The sequence below is a fragment of the Macaca thibetana genome, chromosome 2 (assembly GCF_024542745.1).
Source record: "Macaca thibetana thibetana isolate TM-01 chromosome 2, ASM2454274v1, whole genome shotgun sequence".
NCBI lineage: Eukaryota > Metazoa > Chordata > Mammalia > Primates > Cercopithecidae > Macaca > Macaca thibetana.
In genome coordinates, this window is record NC_065579.1 from 44,872,339 (window position 1) to 44,894,308 (window position 21,970).

General features: G+C 36.7%; 1 protein-coding gene across 5 annotated transcripts in view; it reads right to left on the bottom strand.

Moving 5' to 3' along the window:
- The window catches only part of XRN1 (5'-3' exoribonuclease 1), a 137,188-nt gene that overhangs the window by 56,667 nt on the left and 58,551 nt on the right, over positions 1-21,970 (bottom strand). For all 5 annotated transcript variants that reach the window (XM_050778105.1, XM_050778107.1, XM_050778106.1 and 2 more), the window contains 9 exons: positions 20,933-21,095; positions 20,055-20,168; positions 16,835-16,933; positions 14,611-14,726; positions 13,924-14,070; positions 9,349-9,438; positions 8,546-8,681; positions 3,045-3,101; positions 2,779-2,911 (listed from right to left, as the gene is read on the bottom strand). In XM_050778105.1, the coding sequence (XP_050634062.1) occupies positions 2,779-2,911; positions 3,045-3,101; positions 8,546-8,681; positions 9,349-9,438; positions 13,924-14,070; positions 14,611-14,726; positions 16,835-16,933; positions 20,055-20,168; positions 20,933-21,095 (1,055 nt within the window). The remainder of the gene's footprint in view (positions 1-2,778; positions 2,912-3,044; positions 3,102-8,545; positions 8,682-9,348; positions 9,439-13,923; positions 14,071-14,610; positions 14,727-16,834; positions 16,934-20,054; positions 20,169-20,932; positions 21,096-21,970) is intronic.

The window sequence follows — 21,970 nt, forward strand, 5'->3', positions numbered from 1 at the left end:
TTCTCCTGCCTCAGCCTCCCGAGTAGCTGGGATTACAGGCACCTGTCACCATTCCTGGCTAATTTTTGTTTTTGTTTTTGTTTTTTTTTGAGACAGAGTCTCGCTCTGTCGCTCAGGCTAGAGTGTAGTGGCATGATCTTGGCTCACTGCAACCTCTGTCTCCCAGGTTCAAGTGATTCTTCTGCCTCAGCCTCCCAAGTACCTGGGACTACAGGCATGCACCACCATGCCTGGCTAATTTTTGTATTTTTAGTAGAGATGGGGTTTCACCATATTGGCCAGGCTCGAACTCCTGACCTTGTGAGCCACCTGCCTTGGCCTCCTAAAGTGCTGGGATTACAGGCTGAGCCACCGCGCCCGGCCCTAATTTTTGTATTTTTAGTAGAGACAGGGTTTCATCATGTTGGCCAGGCTGGTCTCGAACTCCTGACTTCAAGTGATCCACCCGCCTTGGCCTCCCAAAGTACTGGGATTACAGGCGTGAGGGCCCGGCCTTTTCTTCTTCTTTTCCCCTCCTCCCCCCACCGACCCTCCCCTGGCCTTTTTCTTTTTCTTTTCTTTTTCCCTCCCTACCTCCCTCCTGCTCCACCCTTTTCTTTTCTTTTTCTCTCCCTCCCTTCTTTTCTTTATTTCTTCCCTTCTTCCCCTCCTTCCCTCCCTTCCTTTCTTCTTTTTCTCTCTCTTTCTTTTTTTGACAGGGTCTCGGTCTGTCATCCAGGCAGGAGTGCAGTGGTGCAATCAGGGCTCACTACATCTCCGATCTCCTGGGCTCAAGTGATTCTCCCACCTCAGCCTCCTGATTAGCTGGGAGTACAGGTGCACAACACCATGACTGGCTAATTTAAAAAAATTTTTTAGTAAAGACAGAGTTTCACTTTGTTACCCAGGCTTGTCTCAAACTCCTGGGCTCAAGCAATCCTCCTGCCTTGGCCTCCCAAAGTGTTGGGATTACAAGTGTGAGCCACGGCACCTGGCTGGCAATTTTCTTTCAGACTCTCTGTGTGTTATTTAAGACATCTTTACCTAATTCTAGGTTACTAAGATTTTCTCCTTAAAGTTCTATACTTTTAGCTCTTACATTTAGGTCTTTGATTCATTTTGAGCTAATTTCTATAGAAGATGTAAGGTAAGGAGTTGTGGATTTTTTTTTTTTTTTTTTTTGCATATGGTGTCTAATTGTTCCAACACCATTTTTTCTTTTACATTAAACAAGTCCTCAATATATACAGCACGATTTTTAAATTAAATTACATTTTTTTTTCCTCACCACTATACTAATGAGGACAACAGCACTTGTTAAAGACATTATCCCTTCTTCATCAAATTATCCTGGCACATTGTTGTAAAATCAATTGACCATATACGTCTGGGTCTATTTCAGGACTCTAATTATATTCCACTGATCTATATGCCATCTTTACATTAATTCACACTGTTTTTCATTACTCCAGCTTTGTAAAGTTTTGAAATCAGGTGGGTAAATTCTCCAACTTTGTCCTTCTTTTTCAAGTTTTTCTGGTTAGTCTAAAGCCTTTGCTTTTAAAATAAATTTTACAACCAGCTTATCAATTTCTACAAAACAGGCTGCTGGGATCTTGATCAGGATTCTTTGACTCTACAAATCAAAGCAACTGATTTCACTGACATCTTAACAATAGTGAGTCTTCCAAAAAAGTAAAAAACAAAATTAGGGAAGAAAATTCTTTTAGTTATATGGGCAGGAAGATATTCAAAGAGGATCTACAAATGGAAAATGTACAGAACCACTGTTCAAATTTAGGTAGGAATTAGGGGAAGGAGCTCAAATCCCAGCTCTGCCACTTATCTATGTAAACACAGGAAGGTTACTTAACTTCTCAGGTGAGACCACCCCTTGGGTGATAGTGAGGGTTAAAAGCAAAATGTGTTAGTGCCTGGCACATTGCTGGCACTAATTAAGCAGTTCTCTTCAGCTAGTGGCCTGCCTGTTCTTCCTACTTTTGGGATAGTGAGACCAAGAAGTCTGATGCCTGGGATATATATAGAGGAACAGTGCTGCCAGAACACTGACCCCTGGGTGCATGATACTGCTTCATGCTGGCACTAACTTTTTTTTGAATCTATGCTATAAAGCTGGTTATTCCTGGAATATCTTTGGGGGCACATTCAGCTATTTAGCTGCTGCTTCCTTTTTTTTCCCCTTCTCTGATTTTTTTTTCGCCATCTTAGCCACTTTTAAGTGTATGGTACAGTAATGTGAACTGTATGCACACTGTTGTGCAACAGATTGATAGGTCTGTTTTATATATGTAATTTAGTTGTATTCATAAAGTCCAAATTAAAATACACATTTAATTTTCAAATCTTTTAACTGTAACTAACGTAATATGTATTTAATCTCAGAAACTTAGTGATTATGATTAAAATAAAGCTCTGAGCAAGATTAGACAAATGTTTAACTCGGGAGAAGCAATGAAAATTCTTTATCAGTTTCATGAAAACATATGTATGCTCACCAAGATCTTGCATAATTTTAATGTGATATAAAACTACTAAATTCTCAGCAGCCCCTTCTCAGTTTCTCCTCCTTTTAATCTCTTTACAGATTATACAATAAAAAACAGAAGAGTTTTTTTCTCTGAAAAGTATAACCTAAGAAAATTTTAACTAAAACATAAAAAGATCTAGTTTGTTCCTGATTTATAGTCACTTTCTGGTTAGATATAAAAAACAAACAAGCCTGTGTATTACTTTACAATATAAACTAAGTTGAAGACATTTCAAGTATTAGGATATTACCTCCTTTTATTCCTATGATGGTGCCTCGAAGGCCAACTGGAACTGAGAAGTTTTCTCTCACATTTACAACACGGTCAAAAAGACAAAATTCTGCATCCCGATCAGGAATGACTCCATGTTGCTGTTCTAAAGGCTGAAGAGAAGAAAGCTATTAATTCTAATAAAAAAAAAAAAAGTTTTCCTACTGATATACTGAAAACATTTTTGTTCCTTCCATGAATTCAAAGTGAAAGCAACAACTCTAAATTCTTTGATAGGAAACTTACTCTGTATAGCAAATGGGGCTTCACTGTTACTCGCACCTTCTTATTATTCTTTCTTTGCTGAGGAAAAGGAAAAATTGTTAAATATTTTTAAAATATAAAATTATAAAATCACTAAACTACTCACTACTTCTACATGTCTGAATTTTAAAAAGCCAAATGAAGTGATTAATTTTAAAAATATTTAAATTTCTGCAGCTGCAGCAAGAAAAAATAAACACATATAAAATGCCTGTAGCCTAAATTATCATTTTAAAACTTTAAAGTAAAATTTTTTGTTGAAGTATAAGACAGCATGGGGAGGAAAATGCAAAATTATACGTATATAGGCCAATGAAGTTTTATAGTGTATCTATGTATAACTATACCTGGTTCAAGAAACAACACTGCTAAGTACAACAAAAGAAATTCTTTCCATCTCCTCCCAGTTACTACCCTTTCCGGAAGTAACGTTACTTTTAACACAAAATATTACATTTGTCTGTTCTGGACTTTATATAAACGCTATCCTATTCAAATGTCTTTTTTGTAACTATAAAAAGAATTACATACAATGGCCAACAAAGATTTATATATTTTAAAAAAGTATCAAGTACTGACCTATGACAATACCATGAATTTTGTGGCCACTTATAAAAATTATGGTGGCAATCATTTGACAAAACTCTTTGCTTTGAATTTATTGTAAAATTCGATATTAGAATCTTTTCATTATCTTAAAAATGCTGGAAGAAGACTTTTCTCCTATCTTTGATACTCCTTAGGCATCAGCTTCCTTCCATCTGTAAGATGGAAATATTCCCTGTTCTATCTAATAAAAACATGAGAAAAATTTATATCCTTTACAATTCATAAACTACTATTCATACTAAAAAAATTTAAAGTTAATTCTTACCTAATTTTAAAAATTACAGCTGTTTAATTATATGGCAGCCACCTCTCTTTAGAACATAGCTTATGGGAATAAGTACAAAAGGACACAGAACAGATCCAGGCTATAGAGTCCATAAACTATAGGGTTCATGTATTTACATACTATAAAATGCTCAAGCCTTTAAACAGTGTCTACTTTCTTTTGTTAAGAGACATTTCATTTATTCTTTCAATAAATATTTACCGAGATCTATTTGTGTGCTATATATTGATTAATCTAGGTGCTGGAGATAAAGCAGTGAACTGTTCTTTTACTCTAGTTGAGGGAGATATACAAGAAACAAAATAAGGAAGATATATAGCATGTTAGAAGGTAAAAAGCCTAGAGAAAAATGAAGCAGTTAAGGAGGATAGCAGTAGGGGGAGACATTACAATCTTAACACAGTGAACAGTGAAGGCCTTAATGACAAAGTATCTATGCTGTCAGCCCACAGCAGACTAGATGCACTAAAAGACACACAACAGCCAAAGGAAAGACTATGAAGAGATTTAAGGGAACTTTAAAGAGCAGGCACAGTGGGGTATTGCATATCAAAAAACAACCCATATGCTCTAAGACATTCATAGGCATTATCACACTATGGCATTGATTAGAGGACATGGATCAAAACCGATTCATCAGGAAAATGAATAAGCTGGGTAATGTTCACAATAGGCCCAACCCATATCTAATGTATGAGAAGTTTGCGGACTGGCTACTCAAAATGTGATCACCTAAGAGCTTATTAGAAATGCAGAATCTTGGCCAGGTGCAGAGGCTCACGCCTGTAATCCCAGCACTTTGGGAGGCTGAGGTGGGTGGATCACCTGAGGTCACGAGTTCAAGACAAGCCTGACCAACATGGAGAAACCCCGTCTCCACTAAAAATACAAAATTAGTCGAGCATGGTGGTGCATGCATGTAGTCCCAGCTACTCAGGAGGCTGAGGCAGGAGAATCGCTTGAACCCGGGAGGCAGAGGTTGCAGTGAGTCGAGATCATGCCATTGCACTCCAGCCTGGGCAACAAGAGTGAAACTTTGTTTAAAAAAAAAAAAAAAAAGAAAAAGAAATGCAGAATCTCAAGTCACACCCTAGACCTACCAAACGAGAACTGTATTTTAACAAGATTCACTGGTGATTTGTTTGTATCTGAAAGTTTGAGAAGCACTGCTCTAGAGGTGGAACCCAGAATTGCTCTAGAAATGGACCCCAGAATTTTATTCTAATTTTACTAATGAGGAAATAGAGGTATAGAAGCAAAGTTCTGCCAGTAATTTTGATAATTAGCTGAGTTTGGAAACCACGTTCCAACAAGAAAACTGACTTTTTTTTTTTTTTTTTTGTGAGACAAAGTCTTGCTCTGTCGCCCAGGCCAGAGCGCAGTGATGTGATCATGGCTCACTGTAGCCACAAACTCCCTGGCTCAAGTGATCCTCCTGCCTTGGCCTCCCGAGCAGCTGGGACTATAGGCATGTGCCACCACGCCTGGCTAATTTTTTAATTTTTTGTGGAGCTGTTGCTCAGACTGGTCTCAAACTCCTGACTTCAAGTGATCCTCCCATCTCCCAAAGTGTTGGGATTACAGCTGTGAGTCACTGTACCCAGCCAACTACTGATACTTTTAATGATGATCCTGCATTACTTAGAAAAGTTTAAATTATCTTCAGAATTGTTGTATTTATTTTTTAGTTTTTTTCTCCTTCTTTTATTGCCCTAGTAACATAATCCTGAAAGAAAAAAAAAAAACCTCATAACTGCACCTCCCTGACACATTAACAGGTTTAAGAAAACTCCTGTCTTATCTATATGCACATATATGATTATATATATAATATATATGATTACATATTATATATATTAAAGGACATGAAGTTAATATATATTAAATATTTAACATATAAACATTAAATGTTTAATATGTAAACATTTAATTTATAAACATATAAATTTTAACACATACATATATATAAATAATGATATGGAGTCTCACTCTGTTGCCCAGGCTGGAGTGAAGTGGCATGGTCTCAGGCCACTGCAACCTATACCTCCCAGGCTCAAGTGATTCTCCTGCCTCAGCCACCCGAGTAGCTGGGATTACAGGTACCTGTCACCATGCCTGGCTAATTTTTGTATTTTTATTAGAGACAGGGTTTCATCATGTTGGCCAGGCTGGTCTCGAACTCCTAAACTCAGGTGATCCGCCCGCCTAAGCCTCCCAAAGTGCTGGGATTACAGGCATAAGCCACTGCACCTGGCCTATATGCACATATATTTTTAAAAATGTAATCAAACCTGTAGTCCCAGCACACTGGGAGGCCGAGGCAGGTGGATCACAAGGTCAGGAGATCGAGACCATCCTGGCTAACACAGTGAAACCCCGTCTCTACTAAAAATACAAAAAATTAGCCAGGCGTGGTGGTGGGCGCCTGTAGTCCCAGCTACTCGGGAGGCTGAGGCAGGAGAATGGCGTGAACCGGGGAGGTGCAGCTTACAGTGAGCCGAGATGGCGCCACTGCACTCCAGTCTGGGAGACACAGCGATACTCCATCTCAAAAAGATAAAATAAAATAAAATAAAAAAATAAATGTAATCAAAATAATAGACTAAAACGTTGTATATGCATCTTCTATTTGTAAAGTAAAGGGAAAATGTGTGAAACATTTTAGAAAGCTCTGAATCCAAATGGCTTAAAACTGGGGGTGGGAAGGCTTAAGGTTTTAAAGACTTGTTAACTGGAAAACTTACCTCAAAAATGATGCTGAACAAACTGATTTCACTCTACACTGAAAGGCAATTAAAAAGAAATACAGGCTTTCTATCCTCAGCTGAATATCAATGACCTTTCAAAAATTAAACTCTTGGCTCTGAGCCTTATATTTTTTCCTAAAGAGAAAAAGAGCCATCTAGTGTTGATTTTCTAGACTATAACCACGGCTCTTCAGTGTGTGATAGGATAATTTAAAAAATAATAAAAGCATCTAAGCATTATTAGGCATTAATAATAGCTAGGCATTATTAGAAGTAGTTTACTCAGTATTAACTCGGTTAATCTTTTTGAGGACACTCTAAGGCAGGTACTATTTTATTCTCATTTTACCTATGAGGAAACAGAGGTATGGAAGGAGAGGTTAAGTATCTTGCCAAAGGTTATTAATATTAAAAAACCGATTCAAACTCAGGGTGTTAGGGGAGACAGCTCCAGAGCCCAGTTCTTAACTTACTCTGCAATTAGTTCAAACAACAGAATGCCGTATTGGCAAAGCAACAGCATTTTAATACAAAGGGCAAATGTGTGAAAAATGAAATAAAAAGTTGAAAAAGGCAAAATAATCAATTCATTTTCTATAGATAAAATGCACAACTCTACTATAAAAGTTTACTCCGTAAAAGAAAGCAAGACATAAGAAATAGGAGAGATCAAGGGATTTCAAAAATTTTTAGTAACTCAATGAGTGTATGAGTAAGAAAAGTACATTTTAGGCTGGGCACGGTGGCTCACGGCTGTAATCCCAGCACTTTGGGAGGCTGAGGCGGGTGGATCACCTGAGGTCAGGAGTTCAAGACCAGCCTGGTCAACATGGCAAAACTCCATCTCTACTAAAAAACACAAAAATTAGCTGGGCGTGGGAGCAGGTACCTGTAATCCCAGCTACTCGGGAGGCTGAGGCAGGAGAATCGCTTGAATATGGGAGGCGGAGGTTGCAGTGAGCCGAGATCGCGCCACTTCACTCCAGCCTGGGTGACAGAGTGAGACTCTGTCTCAAAAAACAAAAACAAAAACAAAAACAAGAGTACATTTTAGAATTGTCAAAAGTCAATTAAATTTTTTTGTGCTACAAAAAGATGAACTGTGTCCTTAAAGAATGTAGTCAGAGGCCAGGCGTGGCGACTCAAGCCTGTAATCCCAGCACTTTGTGAGGCTGAGGCGAGAGGATCACCTGAGGTCAGGAGTTCAAGACCAGCCTGGCCAACATGGCGAAACACCATCTCTACTAAAAAATACAAAAATTAGCTGGGCATGGTGGCAGGCACCTGTAACCCAGCTACTCGGGAGGCTGAGGAAGGAGAATTTGCTTGAACCTGGGAGGCGGAGGTTGCAGTGAGCCGAGATCGTGCCACTGCACTCCAGCCTGGGCAACAGAGAGAGACTCTGTCTCAAAGAAAAAAAAAAAGATTGTAGTTAGAACAGGAAGAAATAGGGGATTATTAACCTTATTCTCAAACTTTCTATTGTAACTAAAATCACAAAATATTAATTCTCAATATTGGAAACACTACAAGGGCATAAAATTTAAATGCTATGGCTTTTGTACGTTGAAAATATAATTTTATAAGTTTATCATTAGTTATAATGGCTAATGGAGCCATTAACATATTAGTGTTATACAATATAAATTTGGTATAACACTATTGGCTACTAATAGCTACTGTAAACGGTTAGAACTTTTTAAAATTGTGGGATTATCTGATACTAATTAGAATCACTAAGTATATGTTTTATTTGGTTGAAATACAAATGAATTATTTGTAAAGTATAGTCCATTTAATTCCAAATCTCATCAATAATCTTGGTTACTGAAAGTTAGTACCTTGCACTTTTCGACTTCTTCCTCAATTTTCTCAACAATAGCTGCATCCAGAATTTGTAAATCACAAGAAGAACGAGATAAAGTACTGACAGGATGTCCTTTTAGCCAAGTAATAATTTCTTGAACTTTCTCAGCACTAAAGCAAAAACAATAATTTTTAAAATTTGATTAAAACTTTCTCGGGGCTATAAATTATAAAAGACATCAAACTTATATCACTAATAATAGTACTGAACTTAATTGGGACTAAGTATAAATCTAATATAATATGGACATATTACCTCTTAGTAATTAAAAGACACACCAAAAGATTGGTTTAAAAGTATTTGTTGATAGAAACGAAAGAAAATTTGTTAAGCTCTTAAAGCAAAAATGAAACAATGCAAAAACAAAACAAAACAAAAAAACCAAAAAGAAGTAATAGGACACGCCTGTAATCCCAGCACTTTGGGAGGCCAAGGAGCATGGCCTGAGCCCAGGAGTTTGAGACCAGCCTGGGCAACATGATGAGACCCCGTCTCTACAAAAAATTTAAAAAAAAATTAGTCAAATGTGGAGGCATACGCCTACAGACCCAGCTAACTCAGGAGGAGGCTGAGGTAGAAGGATTGTTTGAGTCCAGGTAACCAAGGCTGAAGTGAGCTATTTGAGCCACTGCATTCTAGCCTGGGCAACAGAGTAAGAATCTGTCTCAAAAAGAAAAAAAAAGTAATATGAAATTCTTGACAAACCAGCTGGCTGCACCTGTCATTGAAAACACTCAACCGAACTACGAGGTAATAAATACCATAAATCTTCCTTACCCATTCTCATTTTCTCCAGGCCAAATGTCATCTTCATAGAACACATCCTCTTGGCTATTTTTGGCTATATAACTAAATAGTTCCGGAGCTCTGGTCAAACAAACAAAAATATTGTCTTAAAATATATATGGTTAACTTCAGATAAACTTCCTACGTAATAATTTCAGATCCTAAAGAGACATATAAAGCTTATTGAGGACTATTATAATACTAATAAGGGATATTATTAAAAGCGATAGAAAGTGTAAGACTGGTAAGTCAGAGTACTCCTAAGCCCTCAAAAAACTCCCACTGGCTAAGGTTCAAGTCATAAACTTACAATAAACTTCAATTACTGTCTCTACCCTCTTTCATTATAATGACAGCTGATAGACAAAAATGGTATCTATAGATTTTCTAATTTTCACAACAAAACTAGAGCACTCCACAATACAATAAATTAAAATAGATTAAAAGCATTTTCTGATAATCCTCAAAACTCCATTTTTTTCTGAAGAGTGCAAGACTTTTGGATACACATAGCAAATTGAACAAATGTGCTTATCTTCCATCCCTCTCCAATCCATTAAAATGACAATATAGTAAAAAAAAAAAAAAAAGAGCATAGACCTAGAGAGACAGATGAAAAACGAAGCACAGCATCTGGTGGCATATATAACCTGTTAAAATTTTAGAAATTGGAAACTGGATGAATGAATGTTATCTGATTTGACAGACAGGAATAAGTTGAATCCTGAACTACCAGTGGGGAAGTCAATAAGCAGCAAGTTGATTTAAAACACAGAACACTCTGAAAAAGTTCAGGAATTATACGTTCCAGGTACATTTGAAAGTGTGGGGTGAGGTTTAGTAAGATTTAAAGTTTGTATAACAAGCAGTTATACTGTCATGTGGTTGCCTGCCTGCCACCCCAGCATATGACCTGTAGCGTATATTTTAGAGAGGTCAAATTGATACTATAGCCTTGTGTATACCAGTCACAGGGACTTGGGGGTGAGGAAGGCATAAGGAGGAGAGGACAGGTGTTATACTGAAAACAGGGAATTAATGAAAGCATAAATACTATACCATGTGTCACTAGGAAGCATAAGGTCTCTAGGAATGGACTCTGGGATGGAGATAAGCATGCAGAAAGTTTAGTAGGGAGTGCTTGTGTGATCAACACCTGTGAAAGGGAAGGGAGAGGAAGAAAGCACAATTGGGCATGGGAAGAGGTTGGGTTGTGACTAATTCTCAATGAATTCCTTGGCCAGCCGCACAAAGATCTCAAACTGGGATGGCCCTTCAGACTTGCCATGAATTGGGGCAATCAGAATGTCTGGGCTTCTACACCTCCTTACAGATCAGGCATTGATTTGTGGCGGTTGTGGGAAGGGAAAGTAACTTTAGGTGAGGCAGTTCTCTTCATCCAGGCAATTACTGACGAGGGCTCACAGCTCAGGGCTGTCAGAAAGCAGCATTCCTGCTGCAAGGGGATAGGTCTTTCAGTCTTGAAAAGTGATCTGGAAGGTGCATCACAGTATCCACTTGGTAATGAAACCTTCTTTCCCTGGTTAACTTCCAGAACACTGGCAATCAGTTTAATCCACTACATTTATATCCACTGCCAAGGAAAAGGCTGGAGGCCACCTCTCAGAGAAAGAAAAGATAAACATGCAGGTAGTGATACTAGGAGGTCCTCTGTAGAAATAGGCAAAGTCCCTCCTGATCCACCTGATAAGCCCCACCTAAGTACACTAAATTTCCAATCAGCTATTTAGTGCCTCATTCTTAAATATAATTGGATATCAAAGAATCACCAGACAAGAACAACAACAACAAAACTTTAACATTGAGAGACTAAATCAAACAGGAAGAAAAAAAGCAATTAGAGAAAACAGAAAACACAAAAAATAGAAGGAAAAATCCTAGAATTATCTTCAGAGAAATAAATGAAGATATTCCATTCACTGTAAGAACAAGATGCTATATATAGCCAGAGAATAAGGACACACTTTTAAAAATTAAAATGATTAAATCAAATATAAATTTTAAATGATAAACAATAAAGTTGAATGAATTTCCCAGAGTAGAACAGAAGTATAACAATATAGGAAATGGATGAGGAGAGATAAAACTAAGAGGATCAATCCAGACGGTCTAAGATTTAACTAAAAGGATTCCCAGAAATAGAAAGCAGGAAAAAAATAGTGAGGAGAAAATTATCAAAGAAATAATACAAGAAAGTTTCTCAGAATGGAAGGGCATCGGTTTCAAGCCTGAAAGAGCTGAACAGGAGAAGGGAAGAAAAAGGATCCATACCAAGGCACACATCCTCACATTATTAAAAAGCACCAATAAATGAAAGGTGCTAAAAAGATTTCAGAAAATGAAAACAGATCACATACAGAAATTCAGAATCGGAATGGCACAGGATTTATCAACAGCAATATGGAAATGAGAAGAGAATCGAACAGTGGCTTCAAAATTCTGAGGGAAGGCCAGGTATGGCGGCTCACACCTGTAATCCCAGTACTTTGGGGGGCCAAGGCGGACAGATCACTTGAGGTCAGGTGTTTGAAACTAACATGGTAAAACCCCATCTCTACTAGAAAAAAATACAAAATTTAGCCGGGCATGGTGGCAGGTGCCTATAATCCCAGCTACTCAGGAGGCTGAGGCAGGAGAATCACTTGAACTGGAGAGGCAGAGGTTGCAGTGAGCCGAGATTGTGCCAGTGCACTCCAGCCTGGGTGACAGAGTGAGACTCTGTCTCAAACAAAACAAAACAAAAACAAAAGCAAAAACAAAACTGAGGGAAAATAATCTCCAACCTAGGATTCTACACCTAGGCAAACTATTAATCAAGTGAAGGAGAAGAATAAAGACATCTCCAGACATGCAAGTTTTCTCAGGAAGCTATTGGAGTAAGTGCTCTATCAAAATGGAGATATAAATCAGAAAGAGTGAGGCATGAGAGTCAGAAAATGAAGGAATCCTATATGGCAGACTGGTGAAGAGAAGTGAATTCCTAGGATAACAGCACTGGGAAACTGCAGAAGGAGAGCTGCACAACAGCCGTAGAGAGCAATCAGTTCAAACTGAAGCAGGAAGACAGAGGTTTTAAAAGAAGTCTCCAAGAGGAAAATGGAACTGAGCGATCACCTGATCTGTTTGACCACACTGTAAACAGCTATGGCAAAGAATTTGTTATGTGAATATAGATAAGAAGCAAATGAAAAAAACAGCAGAGAAAATAAAAATGTGTACAAGAAATAAACTGTAATCTTAATACTCCATAACGTCCAGCTGTGAACATTTACTTCATCTTAAGGAAGTAAACTTTTAATACATATTTAATAAAAAATCTTGATAAAACTTTCGTGAGAGAGGAAATATGTGTGTGAGGGAATCCAGAGTGGTAGAAGTCAAAGAAAACTGAAGCTCAGGGTAGGAAAGCCACTCACAGTAGGAAATCCATAAATATGTCAAGTTAAAAAATTAAGAAAAAGTAGTTTAAACACGACCTTTTAAAGAAATAAGAAAGTGAACAGAAGAAACAATCTAAATTTCCAGATGGTAATATGGGATTGAATTGTGTCTGCCCCACTCAGAAGTTATGGAATGTGACTTTATTTGGAAATAGGGTTTTTAGTAGAGGCAGTCAAACAAAATGTGGTCATTAGCATGGGCTCTGATCTGACTGGTATTCTTATAAAAAGGGGAAATTAAGACACAGAGACAGACATACAGAGATGAAAGATGATGTGAGACACCCAGCAAGAACATCACATGAACACGGAGGACTGGAGAGATGCATCTACAAGCCAAATAATATATAAGGCTATGAGAAGGTAGAACAGAGGTGCTTCCCTAGTGCCTTCAGAGGGACCATCATTGTCCTGCAATATCTTTATTTTGGACTTTTGGTCACCAGAACTGGTTGAGACAATAAATTTCTGTTGTTTAAGCCACCCAGTTTGTGGTACTTTGTTATAGGAGCCCTAGGAAACTAATAAAGATATCTTCAAATATAAGGTTAGAAACCAGTGAAATAATAGAAAGAACATTAAATTATGAATCAGATGAAAACATACATCCTATAAGTCTTTGTCAGTAGTAACTCAGTGAATCTTGGTACTTGGCTTTCTCACTTTTGGTATGAGTTGACTTGCTGATTTCCTTGATAATTTCAGCAATAAAATTCAATAATTCTAAAATAGTAACCTGTGCAGCTACAAAGTTCTAAGAATCAGAAAAAATCCACTATGCTAAGAGCTTTGTTTATCCATATCAGTCCTCTCAGTGCTGACACAGGTATGCAAAGTAGTGAACAATTTATGATAGTAAGTTAAGAAAAATTTTAACTAAGGAGGCCAATTCTCATTACATACTTTCTTTTTAATAACATGGTATTTTTCTACTCAATTTTAGCTAGTGGCTATGATAATCCATGATGCAAAATTAAGTTTACATGTAACATATGCCAGATTTTACTAATGGAAATATTTGTCCACTAAAACTAATGTAAGCAAAAAAATAAACAGTATTTTCCTAAGATTCTGGATGACTACTAGGATCTTATTAGGTACTTACCTCTCTAAGTACTCTGCCAGAAGTTGTTCTGCTGCAGATGAATACATCCATTCACTTCCAACTTTCTTGGTATATCCAGGTACCTCCTCATTTTTCTTGTTGAATTTGAGATTTAAACCCACATTTGCTTTATGGTCTCCATGAGGGCTGAATTTAAACCACACATGCACGCACGTGCACACACACACACACACACACACACACACACACACGTTTTAAAATATTGTTCAAGGAATAAAAAGTTTTGCTTTCAATTCTTAGAAAAGCTCAGTTTTGATTATTCTTCTATATTTTAGTTATTATGGTTATTTCCAAAGTAGCAGTAATTGAAAAACTAGAAGAAAAGCTTCAAAACCCAAGTTAACAAAGCATGTAAATAAATTATGTAACTATAGAGGAAAATGAAATAACAAGATGCAAGGAAATATACTACTGAGGTTCACACACACCCTCTGATACCTTTTTTCAAGGTTCAATTTATTAGCTGCTAAAAAATAAGAACTGTCTTTTCCAACCACCTAAAACATGTGCCATTCAGATGAAAGATTACCATCAGAGAAATTTATGCACAATTTTAAGACAATTCAGAGCAATTAATAAGAAAATAAATACTGAAATATTAAGCATTTAATCTTTATCATTTAATTTTTCTGCCACTTTAAGTAAATTTCTCTAACATAAACTTACTTTCTCCTAGATCCTCTTCCAATAAAAATACTTCCTGTAAACCTTGAAACAAGGTATCCACTCACTCCAAGGCGACTGGCCAACACATATCCTGGGTTGTACTTTATAGAATATTTCTTTAAATATAAAAACAAAAAGGTCAATTATGGAAACACAAGTTTACATTAAATGTTATTTCTTTACCTTTAAAATCTGGAGATAATCAAGACATCACTAACCATTGGATTGTGGCAATATAAGGATTTTCACTTAGATCCATTTCCCCTTTTTTTTGAAAGGATCTGTAGGCAGAATTTTTCTGCTCCTCTCTCTTTCTCCTTAAAGGACAGAATTCCCAAGGATGGATAAAAGGGGGGAGGAAATATACAGTTTGTGAAACTGTCTTAAGAAATAAACTCTACTGTAAGTACTAAATGGCAAACTCCACAGGCAACTTTTTTGTTTGTTTTTGTTTCTACTAATTTTCATATTCCAAGCAGGGCCTAGCAAAGTACTTGGGACAAAATGAGGCCTCAATAATTACTAGACTGAATTAAAAAACAGGTACGTCATCAAAATAGTTGCTACTGAGAAAAACTAAAAGTGTCCTTCATATATGGATATAAGTAATATTCTTTTCCCCTAATATTTACTATCATATGAAAATATACAAGCATGTATAGACCCATAATTAATACAGTCAATGAAATGTAACCTTAATTTATATACTTAAGGGAAGAAAACATATTGTCACATTAAAAAAAGTAAGTAACAGATCATATAATATTTAAACAGGAAGCAAATGACTGATGAATCCAATACTAACTAGGATAAACTACCATATACTCCTAACATCATGTACATAACAATAAAACATACTTAAGAACATAATCAGATTGAGCAATAATCTAATACAAATAAAGTATGCTTTCCAGAAGAGTTCAAAGAATTATGGTAGTAGGTCTCAAACATAAGTAGCAACACTTTTCTAACAAGCATTTAGAAATGTGTAGAGGCACATTTAATTACCATAACTGGCATGGGCTACTAGTACTTAATGCCCTTGAGCCAAAGATGCCAACTGTCCTGCCATATACAAAACAGTTTTATTTAATACATAACTGTCCTGCCCAAATGGCCAATAGTACTCCTTTTGAGAAATAATGGGTTTTGCTATAATTTAAAATTCATTAAAACCATCACAAACATCCTAGAAAATATAAAATAAGTAGCTGAGAATGTTGTGGTAGAAAAAGAAGGCAGCTGGAGTGAAAGTTAAACGTATGTAAAGAGACAGAAACCAAACTGAAGAAGGCATGCCCATCAACACTGTATACTACTATACAAGAGGACAGGCTCTTCGAGATCTAGAAAAAGCCAGGGATGAAGGAACACAAGTTCTTTAACCTTCACTGATTCCCAGTACAAATCTCCAGCTACTTTATTTAATGAGCCACTCTCCTGGTTTCCTGACTATGCTGTCTAAATTTGTTCTTCAAATGGCACCAGATGGTAAGATTGTAGGGATGACTGTCTTCCATACATAAAGTTTCCTCATGGGTGTGCTGATATGTAATGCCTTAAATTCATTTCACAGGATATAAAGCTTTACATTTTACTATTAGTGTGAGAAAAAAACCCCTAAGTAGCAATAGTTGGTTGATTGTGAATTAATTTTAGCTAATTATCCAACCAATCAATAAGAACAAATGACAGATATCAGAACCTTCCCTCTGTTTTAACAGGAGAAAAGAAAGCCAGTGGAATTTTTTGGTGAGAAAGTCCTGAAAAAGATGCTGTTAACTTAAATGCATTTTTCCAATATTCTTTAGAATTGAGACCGTTCATTCTTAGCTGAGTGGATACATACAGCCTTTGCAGAAAGGCCATTTGTCACTTGCAACTAAAAATGCAGGCTCTGAATTATTATGAAAGGTTTAAAACACCTAAATCTATTCCCAGAGAGTGTGCTAATCAATGTGCATCTTATAAGCTTGAACACAATAATCCCTAACAATCACTATGGATTAATAATTGGATATCAGTGATTTCCCCCCACAAAGATCTACATGAAGTTTTGAGCACAGATTCCACACTGATTTTTAAACAGTAGCTGCAACTGGGAGAGAGAATCTAATCAGTATTAAATAAAATATCTGAAATAAATTCAAAGGAGGTGGCAAAAATATCCTAATATTTTAAGATTATCAATTCAAAATGCAACGATACAAACTACTGTACTCACATGCTGGTTCTGTATTAAAGCATCAAGATTGGGTTCACATGGAATGCTGAAAATCACACGAATCCTACCTTCTGTAATCACATCACCTGAATCCTGCACCTTAGAAGAAAAAAAAAATCACAGTATAGTCTCTTTCAGTATATTTTATTTTTTAACTTATTTGAACACTATTATTTTTGAAATACAGTATGACAAGTTGGATAGTGGAAATTCTCTTGAAATTTGTTAACTGGGTATGAAATACTGTAAATTTGAGTCACTGTATCATTGCTTTAATGGTTAACTTCTTTTGAGACAGGATCTACAATACTGTAAATTTGAGTCACTGTATCATTGCTTTAATGGTTGTTAATTTCTTTTTTCTTCTTTTGTTTTCTTTTTGACAGGATCTCACTCTGTTAGACGAGATCAGGTGCGTTCAGGGTGGTATGGCCGTAGACAGGATCTCACTGTCATTCAGGCTAAAGTGGCAGATCACAGTTCATTGCAACCTCGAACTCTTGGGCTCAAGTAATATTCCTGCCTTGGTCTCCCCAAAGTGGTAAGATAATAGGTGGAAGCCACTGCACCTGGCCATTTTTTTTTTTTTCTTTGGCAACAGGGTCTTGCTCTGTCATCTAGGCTGGAGTGCAGTGGCACTATCACGGCTTGCCGACTTGCTGCAGCCTTGGCTTCCTGGGCTCAAACAATCTTCCCATCTCAGCCTCTCAAGTAGCTGGAGCTACAGGTGTGCACCACTAAGCTCAATTATTTGCAGAGATGGGATTTTGCCATGTTGCCCAGGCTGGTCTCAAACTCCTGGGCTCAACCAATCCCTGCCCCCCGCCTTGGCCTCCCAATGTGCTGGGATTACGGGTGCATACCACTGTGCTTGGCCCAATCATTCTTTTTTAAATTAAGTTTTTACTTGCAAATAATTTCAAAGTACCAAAAAGTTGCAAAAAAAAAAAAAAAAAAAAAAAGTGGAGGTTGCAGGGAGCCCAGATTGTGCCACTGCATTCTATCCTGGGTAATAGAGCAAGACTGTCTTGAAAAAAAAAAGAAAGAAAATTTATCCAGATTCACCTTTTGTTATTAGCATTGTAAAACAAATGACTTTAACATTTGTGTACTGTGTATTTACCTATACATAGTTATCTTTCTGAACCCCTTGAGTATATATTACATATATCATGTCCCTGACCTCTAAATATTTCAGTGTATATTTCCTAAGATAGATATTTTACTATATAATCACAGTAATTAAGTATATAAATTTACATTGACATAATACTTTTATCTAAGCTGCCATCCATATTCCACTTTTGTCAGTTGACCTAATAATGTCCTTTATAGAACTATTTTCTTCCTTTATTACAAGATCCAGACTAGGATCAGATACTGCATTTAATTGTCATATCTCTTTAGCATCCTTTAATCTAAAATGTATCCACTGCCTTTCTTTGCTTTTATGATACTGATCTTTTAAGTTATTGTTTTTTTTGTTTTTTTTTTAACAGAGTCTTGCTGTGTCATCCAGGCTGGAGTGTAGCGGTATCATCTCGGCTCACTACAACCTGTCTCCCAGGTTCAAGCAATTCTCATTTTCAGCCTCCCAAGTAGCTGGGATTATATGCATATGCCACCATACCCGGCTAATTTTTATAATTTTAGCGGAGATGAGGTGTGGCTGTGTTGGTCAGCCTGGTCTTGAACTCCTGGCCTCAAGTGATTGCCTATCTTGGCCTCCCAAAGTGCTGGGATTACAGGAGCGAGCCACCATACCCAGCCAACATTTACATTTTGAAGAATATAATTTGTCCCTCCCTTTTCAACCTACTTTTGTAAATAAAACAAAAACAAAAAACCAGTTCCTCATTTTGGGTTTGTTTGATGCTTCCACATAATTAGGTTATGGTAATACATTCACAGCCAGAATACCGCATAGGTGATGTGTCCTCCGAAGGGTATTACATCTGGAGGTACACAATGTTTGTCTGTCCTTTAATGCAATGTTAACTTTGATTATACCATCAAGATGTTGCTCAATTTTTTTCCTTCATAATTACAGTTTTTGTTTCCCTTGCAGCTAATAGTCTGTAGGAGACATTCTAAGACCATGCAAATATCCTGCTCCTGATTAAAAAAAAAAAAAAAATTCACCCTAGATTTAGTTCCCAAAGATGATTCTTACATGATTCAATCTTTATCATAATGGTTGCACAACAGTTTTTCAACTGCAGCACTCTCTCCAAATTTACTTCTTACATGCTACTACAGACAAGAGCCCATCCTTTCCCTATTTATATTTTCACTGTCACTATGGAATCATGAATTTCTGTTTTTCCCCCAATGGTTTATAATTCATTACTGAATTTAATTATTTTATCTCTCAAAGTATCCAAGATTTGGGCAGTGGTAGTACCCTCAACCTGGTTCTTATGTTTACATGACATACTCCCACCATTCTTCTGAGCACCTCCTTACTTTCTGGCATAACAAGATGTTCCAAGTTCATCTTGTATCTTCCCTGCCTCAGATCCAGAATCAGCAATTTCTCTGAGATGCCCTGTTCCTTTTAGTGAGGTATGAAATTAGAGGTCAAGATCTGGGTGGTGCATGTGGTCATTGTGCTAAGCTGTCTTTGCTTCTTATCCCTTTCAGCAAATAGAGCTAGAAAATACATGTATGTATAGAAACATATTCATATGTGTATATATACATACACATATACCTGTGCCCATATACATAGATATACAAACATATATACATATTTTAGAAAACGTAAGTTCACACTAATACTTCCAAATTTGTCCCTATAGGTTCTTTCTTGCTTTCTCCCCTTCCATATTTGCATGTACCTTTTTCCATTTAAGAACCGAAGTTCCTTAAATATGAATGCATTTACAATTTCACTCAAGCCTGTTACATGTCTAAAATAGTTTCAAAATTGCTTCATCCATACCATTACAATAAACAAAACTGATAAAAAAAAAAAAAGAGAGATCAGGATTTGAACACACCACCTCTTGATCCTAATCTGCTCAAGACTAAAAGTATAGAGTCTTTAGTTTTATAGTCTTTAGATATATAAGTCAAATACTGTGTTCATAAGTTACATGGATAAATTCTTTATTTTTTCCCCTCATTATTATATTTTAATTTAAACCTAAATGAAGAGAAGTTAAATAACTGCTTTAAACTAGAGAAAAATGTATCAGTAACAATAATGGAAACTAACTTCTCCAGTGCAGCCATAATAGGGAGTTCCCAGCATAAAGACCATACTTCTCAGAGGAAACAAATCATCCAATGTTTTGATATTGGTGAAACGGGAGTCGAAAGCTCGGATGTCCTACATAAAATAAAAGTAAATCATCTTAGTCACAATTTCTATAGATTGCATATCAAGTTTTTTTCCTATGGGATTATGACTATGCTGTTTGCAAATGTCAATGTGAAGATTTTTCTACATAGTGCTAACAGCTAAAATTTGCTGACTGGTTATATGGCAGGCACTCTTCTATGTGCTTCACACATTTATTGAGTTCATTTAATCCTCATGACAAACCTCTGTGGCAGAGACCATTATTAGCCTCACTTTCTGGATGAGAAAACTGGGGCACAGAAAGGGGATGAATCTTGTCCAAGGTCATGCAGCTAAGAAGTCAACTCAGGCAGCCAGTGCTCTTAGTCACTTAGTCCCTACACTGCACTATAACGCCCCAAATTATAGGATAACTACATACTTAAAACATGTTTTGTCCTCTTATCATATCTAAGATTATAAAGGCAAAAGTAAATGCCTTTTACATTTATGAGATTACTTAAGGCAAATATTTTTGAAGGATAAAAATATAAAATTCAAGGGTATAAGTTAATGCTGGGATTTTTTCTTTTAGAGACTAAGTCCTTAAAAAAAGCACAAAAAACAAGTTTCCTAACTACATATAGTGAGTGTCTGAGCATGTAATACTTCTTACAAATAAGTTATTTTGTAAATTATATTAAATGATAATCTCTATTATACATTGCTGAATTAGTCTACATATCATCTTCTCATTATACAGTGTATAATAGTGTACATTAAGATAGAATTGAAATTTGATATAGACTTACCTTGACAATAGTTTGATAAACAAAAGGAACAACTTGTTTTGACCACTGTTTCTCTAGACGAACTTCACCATTTTGATTTATTTGATATTTACGACCTGTGAGTAATTGAGCATACACAACTGCAGATGTTTCATTTATTATTATTCCTTTTCTTCTCAGGTAACTAAAAGAAAGAGTAAAAATGAAATATACATATGAATGAGTAGGCAGACATTCTAGGACAATAATCATTAACTACCATAAACTATCAACTCATAATCAAATGTGTAAATAAACTTTAAATAAATATGCCAGCAGTTCTAGGTACCTAACTTGAGACTTTTTGCATTATTTATTTCTCCAACTGTCTATGCGATTAAATAAGAACTCATAGAGCTATAAGAAATTCCTGTTCTCGAATCCACTAGGATCATTACAATTAAAAAACAGGGAAAAAATGAATTTCGGTGATGACATGGAGGAAGTGGAACATCTGTACATTGCTGGTGGGACTGTAAAATGGTGCAGCTGCTGTCGAAAACAGTTTGGCAGTTCCTCAAAAAGCAACATATAATTAATACATGAGCCAACAATTCTAAGCATTCCAACCCTCCCAGATTGGAAACAGGTACTCAAACAAATATTGATACACAAATGTTCATAGCACCACTACTCAAATAGCCAAAAAGTAAAATAATAGAAATGTTCATAAATGAACAAATGGATAAACAAACGGTGGCATATCCATACAATGGAATCTTATTCAGCCATAAAGAGGAATAAGCGGCCGGGCGCGGTGGCTCAAGCCTGTAATCCCAGCACTTTGGGAGGCCGAGACAGGCGGATCACGAGGTCAGGAGATCGAGACCATCCTGGCTAACACAATGAAACCCCGTCTCCACTAAAAATACAAAAAAATTAGCCGGGCGTGGTGGCGGCGCCTGTAGTCCCAGCTACTCGGGAGGCTGAGGCAGGAGAATGGCGGGAACCCGGGAGGCGGAGCTTGCAGTGAGCCGAGATCGCGCCACTGCACTCCAGCCTGGGCGACAGAGCGAGACT